Source organism: Balaenoptera borealis (genome assembly GCF_965194805.1).
Source record: "Balaenoptera borealis genome assembly, chromosome: 8".
In the NCBI taxonomy this organism is placed as follows: domain Eukaryota; kingdom Metazoa; phylum Chordata; class Mammalia; order Artiodactyla; family Balaenopteridae; genus Balaenoptera; species Balaenoptera borealis.
The window spans coordinates 31579881-31591219 of NC_138865.1; the positions used below are offsets into that span (position 1 = coordinate 31579881).

The 11339-nt window shown below is 40.6% G+C and overlaps 1 protein-coding gene across 7 annotated transcripts in view; it reads right to left on the bottom strand.

Annotated features, from left to right (window-relative positions):
- Positions 1–8860, bottom strand: part of LOC309634363 (contactin-associated protein-like 3) — a 142067-nt gene extending 133207 nt beyond the window's left edge. For 4 of the 7 annotated variants that reach the window (XR_014248029.1, XR_014248030.1, XR_014248031.1 and 1 more), the window contains exon 1: positions 6629–8764. Coding sequence is in view for 1 of the 7 variants with exons in the window: in XM_082404317.1 (XP_082260443.1) it covers positions 6629–6787 (159 nt within the window). In the remaining 6 variants the exon portion in view is untranslated. Of the gene's footprint in view, positions 1–6628 lie in introns of all 7 variants that reach the window. The other 3 variants (XR_014248027.1, XR_014248033.1, XM_082404317.1) reach the window with 3 other exon arrangements.
- Between the last annotated feature and the right edge of the window lie 2479 nt (positions 8861–11339).

Below are 11339 nucleotides of genomic sequence, written 5' to 3' on the forward strand. Positions count from 1 at the left end.
ATGAATATGTGGATGTTTTTGGTCTTGTACATTCAATAATATGAAACTACAGTGACTGAAAGAGTATAACTAAAGTAGGAAAGAACACTCTCTTTTCTCCCTAAAAATGTGTCAGAATCATTGCGCTTATAAAAGCCTGGAATCCCAAAAGTCATTGATGAAAAATATGATTGGAATAGCTCCAATTAGATACTTTCTAAAATAGTTTTCTTTCCTCTTTCTCAAGTATTTTAAGCTACAGAGAAGCTCCTTAACTGTAATAGGGTTCACTGAAGACTGACTCTTCAGAGCTGAGCAGAGCCCAGGCTGCCCTCAAGCGCATGTGTGGGAGAGATGCTCTCAGTTCAAGGCAGGCTCTCTGTACCCTGAAATCTGGCTAAAGCTGCACAGTGCTACGAAGACAACTTGTGAGGAAAGAGCGGGGAGTGTGCAGGAAAGCAACAGAGCCTGGCTCTCAGGGAAGATCACGGTACAGGGGCCAAATAGTCTGGGTTGGGCCTGGTCCCCAGTCCCCAGCAAACTTGGAAACACCACGAAATCACTTCAGAGTCTCTCAAACAATATGTCACTGTGAAGTCTTTAAATTCTATACCAGCTCTGTAACTCTTTATTTTCATCGCTTAATCCAGGGGTCCCCAACCCACTGTGCGAGGCCTGTTAGGAACCAGGGGGCACAGCAGGAGGTGAACAGTGGGTGAGAGAGAGAGAGAGAAGCTTCATCCGTTGCTCCACACTGCTTGCATTACCACCTGAATCACGCCCGCCACTGTAGCTCACATTACTGCCTAAACCATCCCCCCTGCTTCCGTGGAAAAAACTGTCTTCCACGAAACTGGTCCCTGGTGCCAAAAAAGTTGGGGACCGCTGGAATCGGTTTGCCACAATTTACCATGTAACCTCTTGTAATTCTCATTAGGTTTCAGCAGCTTTGGACTTGTCACTTACCTTGACATCGGAGCTCTACAAAATTGTCTAAATTAATGAAAAATTCCATAGAGCATGATATCACGTATCTTAAGAGACTGCCTTTCTGTTAATGTTATTCATTGGCTACTAGACTTATCTACCTGTGGTTAACCTATCTCAAAAGTTAGCAAATATTATTCAGCAGAAACGAATGTTTCTAATACAGTGTGTCAAAAATTACATGAAATTTTCCCCAAGATATAGTCCCTAATACAATTTTTGCTTCTCTTATTATGTTACAAATGATAAAATGACTGCCTGAAAGTTGAAGTTGTCTTGAAGAGTTTAGCACCCTCATAAAAACACTTCTATATAGACTTTTTCTTATTTGAACACATTACTTTTTTTAATGATTTCTTCTGAAATAATTATAAACTGACAGGAAGTTGCAAAAATAGGACAGTAAAGCCCCAAGTAATCTTCATCCGGTTTTCCTAATTGGTTACATTTTATGTAACAATAGGATACTATCAAAGCTGGGAAATTGACATTGCTACAAGGTATATGTGTGCCACATTATCACATGTGTTGCCACCACCAAGATCAAGATACATAACTGTTCCATCACCACAAAGATCTCCCTCCTGTTACCCCTATATATAGTCACACTTACCTTCCTCCCACCCTGGCCCCCATGCACCATCCCTAAAACTTGGCAACCACTTATCTGTCTCCTTCTTTGTCATCTTGAGAATGCTATATAAATGTATTCATATAATATGTGACCTTCAAACACCAACCTCAAATGTTGGCTTTTTTCACCCAGCATGTTTTTTGAGATCCATCCAAGTACTTGCATGTATCAGTAGTTAATCCTTTTTACTGTTAAGTAGTGTTTCATAGTATTAATGTACCATGGTTTGTTTAACCATTCACTTATTCTAGAACATTTTTATTGTTTCTAGTTTGGGACTATAACAAACAAAGCTGCTAGAAACAATCATGTAGAGATATTTGCATGGACATAAAATTTAATTTCTCTGGGATGAACGTATATGATACTTTTGAACATTTTTGGAAAACCAGTGTATATAATTATGTTGTTCTGTTGCTTCTTATGTCACTGAAAGAAAAGGATGAACTTGGTGATTTGAACTCCCAGCTCAAGTGCCACATAAATGACCATGTGCCCTGAAGGAGACCACTGTCTCCTGTAGCTACAGGGCTGGAAATCAAGCACAGAACCTCATCGTGCGACTGGTTGAATTACAATGCAAGTTGAACTCCCAGTTTTGAAGGGCATCTACTGTTGAATCAATGTGAGGGCATTGATTGGGAAAGAACTGGATCTTAGAAGTTGGGATGGGGACCCGTGGGAAGATCCTGATGAAGCTGGGGATATTGAGCCCCTAAACTGTGATGAATCTTTTATCACCAGTGGTATTGGCCTCCCCGGCCCCAGCAGAGATGGCTTCCTCAACCCCAGTGGAAGCGGCCTCTCTACATACAGGGTATCAGCCTTTCCATCTCCTTCTGAGAGGATTAACCCTGCATTGCCTGAGGAAAGGGTCATAGCCTCCCCTGACGCAATTGTCATGTAACATAATTATTAGTCTCCTCAGGACCCACCCCTACCACCCCACCTTACTTCTGGACCTTTAACTAGACTCAAGCTCAGCAGGTCCCTAAAGGTGGGATACAATCTGTGACTCATGAGGAAGTGCATTACATTCCAAAATAATGACTTCCATTTTCTAAGTTACACAGACAAAATCTTGGGAAATGTGTGGGAATAAGTACTAAAGGTGTGGGAAAATGGAAGAAGGAATTCCTTATAAGGTTGAAGGAGGCTGAATGTATGGGCTCACTAAATAGGGCTTCTGCATTTACTGTTGCAGCTTGAGGAATTAGAAAGGGCTCTAGCAGTTTTGTTGGTTGGTTGGCTGAAACATAGGCCAAAAGGTGGCCCCCCATGAGTACCCTGGAAATGCTGGACTTGCCTCAGTTTAAGCTAGAGAAGAACTTCAGAGGCTTAGGGATAGAGGAATGTTAGAGTAGATTTGTCACTTAAAACCTGCTCACCTGACTGGGGGGTTCCAGAAGTTTTACCTTCCATCAATAGTGTGAGGAATAAATCTATGAGAGGATCCCCAATATCCTTTGTGGACAAAGAATGTCACCTGCCATACCAGTAAACAAAGGATGTTGCAGCCACCAAGCCACCAGCCACTGCAGCCACTCCTGATAGTGCACCCTGAGGGGATTTAAGATGTAGAAAAACAGGATACTGGCCCTAGATAGTTTAGGTGCATATCAAAGGAATAATTGTATTAAGCCCAGATTCTTACATCTTCCCATACATAGAAAAGTGTTAAAATCGTTAACTTGAGATGTCTGGTTTTCCTTTAATTAGCAGGAAAGTTTTGATGTTTGATTACTTGGGTTTTTTTGGCAAAACTCCTATATATTCTGTTTCTCTTTGGAACTGTCCCCAGAGCTATCTGAGAGGCTGTATCCCAGGCTTAAGTCCTCAGTTATGTTCCAAATGCAACATAATTTTCAGCTTTTAAGTTGCGCATTGTTTTTCAGTTGACACCTTGAATACTCTATGGTTGCTTTCTCTGTAGATCAGACCTCACAGTGGGAAATGCAGTCACTGCATTGGGAAACCTAAATGCAAAGAGGGTAATTGAATCCTGAGGTGGTAGGGGCCAAGTGACAATATTCAACCACTGAAGGCAAAGTGGACATGGTTACCTTAATGTACAGCAGAGTCAAAGCAGCAATCAGAATAGTCTGACTCATGCTGACTTATGGTGTTGATTAATTGATCATGGTGTTCCTAGAAGTGAAATAGATAGGAAGTCTACTAAATTTGTACTTATCTGTATAAGCAGAAAAGTTCTAGGTCAAGTGAATAAAAGTCGAACCTAAATCATAAAAACAGAGAGTCACATCCCTTCAATACATTCCTAGACATGAGCCAGTTTATGGATCCCAAACCCCTGGAATGAAGGAGAGGCTGGGCCCCATTGAGGAAGGACCCCAGTGCACTCTGAAAGTTTATACTGTCAATTCTTGCCCCAGCCTTCCCCAGAATGATGTTTGGCATTTTACCAGAGTAACTGTGCATTGGGGAAAAGGAAATTATTAGACCTTTTGGGGAACAATGGACTCTGGCTTTGAAATGATACTAATTCCAAGAGACCTAAAACATTGCAGGGGCCCAAAAGTCAGAGTAGAGCTTATGGAAGTCAAGCGACTAATGGAGTTTTAGCTCAGTGCTGTCTCACCATGGGCCCAATGGTTCTCCAAACCAATCATGTGGTTATTTCTCCAGTTCTGGAATGTATACTTGGTATAGACATATTTAGCAGCTGGCAGATTCTCCACATTTGTTCCCTGACCTGTGGAGGGAGGGTTATTATGATGGGAAAGACGAAGTAAAAGCCAGGAGAACTGCCTCTACCTAGGAAAACAATAAATAAAATTTAATACCACATTCATGGAGGGACTGCAGTGTTTACGGCCAGCATCAAGGACTTGAAGGAGGCAGGGGTGGTGATTCCTACAACATCCTATCTGGCCTGTGCAGAAGAGAGATGGATCTTGAGAATGACAGTAGATTATCATAATCTTAACCAGGTGGTGACTCCAATTGTAGCTGTTGTTGCAGATGTGGTTTCATTGCTTGAGAAAGTTAACACTCACCCTGGTAAATGGTATGTAAGTTTATGGATTTGGTCTGGAAAATGCCTTTTTATCCATCCCTGTCCATTAGGCCCACCAGAAGCAGATTGCTTTCAGCTGGCAAGGCCAGTAATACACCTTCACTGTCCTACCTCATGAGTATATCAACTTTCCAGCCTGATGCCATTATTTAGTTTGCTAGAAAATACACCTGACTCTCCCTTCCATAAGATATCACACTGGTCTATTACATTGCTGACACTATGCTGGTTGGATCTAGTGAACGAGCAGTAGCAACTACTCTAGATTTGTTGGTAAGGTATTTATGTGTCAGAGGACAGAAAATAGATAAGACAAAATGCCATGGCCTCCTACATCAGTGAGATTTCTAGGGGCCCAGTGGTATGAGCCATGTCAAGATATCCCTTCTAAGGTGAAGGATAAGTTGTCGTCTCTGACACCTCCTACAACCAAAGCACAGGCACAGCTCTTAGTGATTTCTTTGGGTTTTGGAGGCAACATATTCCTCATCTGGATGTGTTACTCCAGACTTTTTAATGAAGTGACTCCAAAAGCTGCTAGTTTAGGCTGGAACCCAGAACAAGAGAAGGCTGTGTAACAGGTCCAGGCTGCAGTGCAAGCTGCTTTGCCACTTGGGCCATAAGATCCAGAAGACACAACGGTGTTGACGTGTCTGTGGCAAATAAGGATGCTGTCTGGAGCCTCTTGAAGGCCCGCATAGGTGAATCAAAGCACAGGCCTTAAGAACTGTGGAGCAAGGCCCTTCCATCATTTTGGTAACTAGTCTCCTTTTGAGAAACAAGAGGTCTGCTACTGAACTTTGTAGAGACTGAACACTTAACCTTGGGCCATCAAGTTACCATGTGACCTGAGCTGCCCAGCATGAACTAAGTGGTATCTTAACCACCAAGCCATAACAGAGGCCATGCACAGCAGCACTCCATCGTCAAATGGATATGGCATATATGTGATCAGGCCAGAGCAGGTCTTGAAGGCACAAGTAAGTTCCATGAAGAAGGAGCTCAAAGGCCCACAGTCCTCACTTCGGCTACACTACCTTTTCTCTCCCAGCCTGCACCTATGACGTCAAGGGGACTTCCCTACTATTAATTGACGGAGGGAGACTCAGGCAGGCCTGGTTTACAAATGGTTCTGCACAATATGCAGGCACTACCCAAAAGTGGATAGCTACTGCCCTCAGCCCCTCTCTGAGACATCTCTGAAGGATAGTGGTGAAGAGAAATCCTCCCAGTGGGCAGAACTTGAGGCCATGCACCTGGCTGAGGGAGAAACACTTGGAAGGAGAAATGGTCAGACACGCTGGGTGGTCAGGAATTGAAAAAAGCATGACTGGAAAGTTGGTCATAAAGAAAATTGGGGAAGAGGTATGTGAACAGATTTCTCTGAATAGTTGAAAAGCATGAAGATATTTGTGTCTCATGTGAATGCTCATCATCAAAGGGTGATCTCAGCAGAGGAGGATTTTAATTCTCAAGTAGATAGGATGACCTGTTCTGTGCAGACCAGTCAGCCTCTTTCCCCAGCCACCCCTGTCATTGCCCAACGGGCTCATCAACAAAGTGGCCATGGTGACAGGGACGCAGGTTACGCACGGGCTCAGCAATATCGACTTCCACTCATCAAGGCTGACCTGGCTACAGCCACTACTGAATTCCCAATCAAAAAGAATCAACCAGCAGCAGAGACCAACAGTGGGCCCTCAATATGGTGTTATTCCCCGGGTGATCAGCCAGCTAGTCAGTGGCAGACTGATGACACTGGACAGCTTTCATTGTGCAAGGGGCAGTATTTTGTTCTTATTGGAATAGACATTTGCTCTGGGTACAGATTTGCCTTTCCTGCATACGTCACTTCTGCGTAACTACCATCCATGATCTTACAGAATGACTTATCATTGTCATGGGATTCTGCAAGCATTGCTCAAGATCAAGGAATACATTTCACAGCAGATGAAGTGAGGCAATGGGCCCTTGGAATTCACTAGTCTTACCTGAAGCAGCAGGCTGGATAGAATGGTGGAATGGCCTTCTGAAGACTCAGTTACAGGGCTGGCTATGTGACAATACCTCTGCTTGTCCCAGGGCAAGGTTCTCCAGAGGGTTGTATATGCTCTGAATTGGAGTCCAATATATGGTCCTCTTTCTTCCATAGCCAGGATTCTCGGGTCCAGGAATTTTAAGGGACAAAAATGAGAAGAGTTATTTTCAACTCTTCAGTATTATCCCTAGTGACCCACTATCAAATTTTTGCTTTTTGTTCCTGTGACCTTATGCTCTGCTGGTCTGAGTTCCAAAGGGGAAAATGCTTCTACCAGGAGACACAGCAATGATTCCAAAGAACTGGGAGTTAAGACTAACACCCAGCTACCTTGGGCTCCTCATGCCTCTGAATCAACAGACAAAGAAGGAAAGGAAAGTGTTTGTTGATACAAGGATACTACTTGCGGACTACTCTTCCACACGGAAGTAAGGAAAAGTGTATCTGGATATAGTAGATCGCTTAAGGCATCCCTTAGTATTACCATGTTCTTTGATTAAGCTCAGTGGAAAACTACAACAACCCAGTCTAGGCAGGGCTACTAATGACCCAGACTATTCAAGAAGGAAGGATTTGGTCACCCACCAGGGAAGAACCACGATCTGCTGAGGTGCTTGCTGAAGATAGAAAGAATACAGAATGGGTAGAAGAAAGTAGTTACAAAGACCAGCTATAACTGACCACTTACAGAAACCAGGACTGTAATTGTCATGAGTACACCATTTTTTTTTGCTATGAATATATTTGTGTTAAGTGTGTATTTGTTTTTTCTCTCTCATATTCCCTTATTATGTAACATGAGTTGTATTGATTTTATATCATAATATGTAAGTACTCTTAATTTTACATTATAGTACTTTAAGTTATATCACAAGGATTTACCTCCTCTTCTGGGGATAGGGTTAGTGTATTTTGATTGGACTCAGAATTGTTGTATCATATTAAGTGGAATTAAGACCTTGTTATTGTCTTATTTGGGGATTAAGTAAGATTTGAGGAGATGCATATGGGTGTCATGTTGACACAGGGTCGACTTGTGATGATTAGTTTCATGTGTCAACTTAACTGGCTATGGGGGACCCAGATTAACAATTATTTCTGGGTATATTTTGTGAGGGAATTTCCAGGTGAAATTAGCATTGAAATTGGTGGACTCAGTAAGTTGATTGCCCCCCCCCCAATGTGGGTGGACATCATCCAGTCTGTTGAGGGCTTGAATAGAACAAGAGCTGGGGGAAGGAAGAATTTGCCCCTTTTTCCTGCCTCATGGTGTGAGGTGAGATAGTTCATCTTCTCCTGACCTCAGACTGGAATTTATATCACCACCTCCCCTGGTTCTCAGGCCATTGGACTAGGATTGAATTATATCACTAGCTTTCTGGGGTCTCCAGCTTACAGATGGCAGACTGTGGGATTTCTCAGCTTCCATTATCATAAGAGCTAATTCCCTGTTACAAACACATGCATGTATTCTATAGGTTCTGCTTCTTTGGAGAATTCTGACTAATACAACATGTATCCACCACTGTAATATCACACAGAATACTTTTACTGACCTAAGAATCCCCTGTGTTCCACCTATTCAACCTACTCTTCCCTTCCTCCTCCCAAACCCCCAACAACCACTGATCTTTTTACGGTCTCCATAGCTTTGCCTTCTAAAATATCATATAGTTAAGAATTATACAGTACGTAGCCCTTTCAGATTGGTTTATTTCACCTAGTAATATGCATTTAAGTTCCTCCATGTCTTTTCATGGGTAGTTTATTTCCTTTTATTGCTGAATAATATTCCGTTGTATGAATGTGGAACAGGTTTTTGTTTGTTTGTTTGTTTGTTTTTAATCCATCCATCCATCTATGGAAGGGCACCTTGGTTGCCTCTAATTTTTGGCAATTATGAACAAAGCTGCCACAATCATTCATGTGCAGGCTTTTGTATGGACGTAAATTTTCAGCTCTTTGGGGTATATACCAAAGAGCTTGATTGCTGCATTTTATGGTAAATGTATATTTACTCTTTTATTAAACTGCCAAACTGTCTTCCAAAGAGTCTGTACCATTTTGCATTCCCTACAGCGATCATGAGGGTTCCTATTGCTCTGCATCCTCACCAGCATTTGGTGTTGTCAGTGTTCTGAATTTTTGTCCTCTTCATAGCTGCATAGTGGTTTCTCATTGTTGTTTTAATTTACAGTTCTCCAAACACATAAGGTGTTGAGCATCTTTTCATATGCCTATTTGATATTTTATATCTTCTTTACTGAGGTGTCAGTTTAGGTTTTTTGTCCACTTTTAATCAGGTTGTCCTCTTTTTTTAGTGGTAAGCAGTAAGTGTTCTTTGTATATTTTCATACCAATCCTTTATCTGATTTGTCTTTTACAAATTTTTTCTCCCCATCTATGACTTGACTTCCCATTCTCTTGATATTCATATCTTTTTAAAGTTTTTTTTCTTTTCTTTGTGTGTTTATTTTGAATAATGTATATTGCTTTTTGTTCAGTTAACTAATTCTTTTTTTTTTTAACTAATTCTTTTCTGCAATGTCTAATCTACAGTTAATTCTATCCAATGTACTTTTAATCTCAGCTATTTTAGTTTTAATCTCTAAAATTTTGATGTGCTTTTTTAAAAATACCTTCCTTTACATGTCCAATCCCTCCTGTAGCTTCTTGAAAATATGAAATATAATTATAATATCTACTTTAGTTTTGTTGTCTACTAATGCTTTAATTTTTCTATTTCTGGGTCAGTTTTAATTAGGTTTTTTTTCCCCTTCATTGTGGTTCTATATTCCTGCTTCTTGATATATCTGGTAATTTTTTTATTGGATGACAGTCACTGTAGATTTTCCTTTTCTGGTGCTAAATATTTTAGTGTTTCTGTACATATTCTTGAACTTTGTTCTGGGATGCAGTTAAATTACTTAAAAATAATTTTATCCTTCTGAGTCTTGCTTTTAAGCTTTTTAGGTGGAACCCAAGTAATGTTTAGACCATGTTAAGTTTTTCCCCACATTTCAGGATTGAAAACTATTCTGAATACTCATGTATTAAACAGTTTTCCATTCTAGCTGGGAAGACGAGGCTTTCTTTTTTTTTTTTCCCTTTGTGAGTGTTAAGAACTTGTTCCTTCTGATACATCCAGGTGGTTCTTTCCCTGCCATGAGTAGTGTTCTTACATGCATATGCCCATCTGTACTCATAGGCCTCTGTAACCTAGTTTCCATTCACCTATCCTGCTTCTCATCCCTTCATTCACTCTTCCACATTCACAGTGGGGCTTGTTTAATTTCTAGAACAAGCCTGGCTCTTTGCACACAATTTTTATTGCTTCTGCTTAGAATGTGCTTCCTCAGCCTGGCTTGACTGGCTCCAAAATGGCATTCAACTCTGAACAGGAATATCACCTTTTCTTATGCAAGTAAGGTTCCCCAATTTTCTCTCAAACACTGTTTCTTGCCTTCAAATCATTTTGAGATTCAAAAAAACTTGTTCATGTGTTTTTTAAAATTTTGCTTTCCTAGGCTATCTTACCCAGGAGTTGATAACTACATGGGGACAGAAACTCTAGAAAAGAGATAATTTAATGATGAGCTTTCTTTATTCGTCATATTTTATACTGTTAGAAGAATGAGGCTATCAACTGAATTCTGTCCCCACAAAATTCATATATTCAAGCTCTAACAAAGTGATGGTATTTGGAGATGAGGCCTTTGGCAGGTAATTAGATTAAATGATGTCATGAGGATTAGGCTCTATTAGTGCCCCTGTAAGAGGAAACCAGAGAGTTTTTTCTGTCTCTCTCCACCATGTGAGGACACAGTGAAAAGACAGTTGTCTGCAAGCCAGGAAGAGAGCCCTCACCAGGCACTGAATTGGCCAGCACCGTGATCTTAGACTTCCAAGCCTCTAGAACTGTGAGTTGTTAAAGTCACCAAGCCTATAGTATTATGTTATGGCAGCTTGAGCTATAAGAGTACTAAATGGAACAGACATGGAGGAACCCTAAACACATATTGCTAAATGAAAGAGGCCAAACTGAAATGGATACATACTGTATGATTTCAGCTATATGACATCCTGGAAAAGGTAGGGCACTTAAACTATTCTGTATGACACTGTAATGGTCAATGCCTGTCATACATTCGTCAAAACCCATAGGATATGCAACAGAGTAAACTGTAATGTAAACTATGGATATTAGTTAATAGGAATGTATGAACTTTGGCTCATCACTTGTAAAAAATGCCCCACACTAATGCAAGACGTTAATAATAGGGGAAACTTTGGTTTGGGGAATAGATGTGAGGGGGTGTATGGGAACTCTATACTCTGCTCAAATTCTCTTTAAACTTAAAACTACTCTAAATATAGGCTACCAATTTATTTAAACAAAATAAATCTAAGTTGCCTCATCATATTGTGAGGTTATTACCATCTTACAGTTTTTCTATTTGACCTACTTCTTTAATGTTCATTTCTATCTTCTTTTATCCTTGTAAAAAATATATCAAATGTTTTGTACTGTTTCACCTCCCAGTCTATTATCTTTTTAGTTATATGTCTTTCACAAACTTTCATTGGAAACTACATTAGATATCCTTGACTTATTACACTCTATGCCCATTACTATTTTCACCACCTCCCTAGTAATGCTTGAA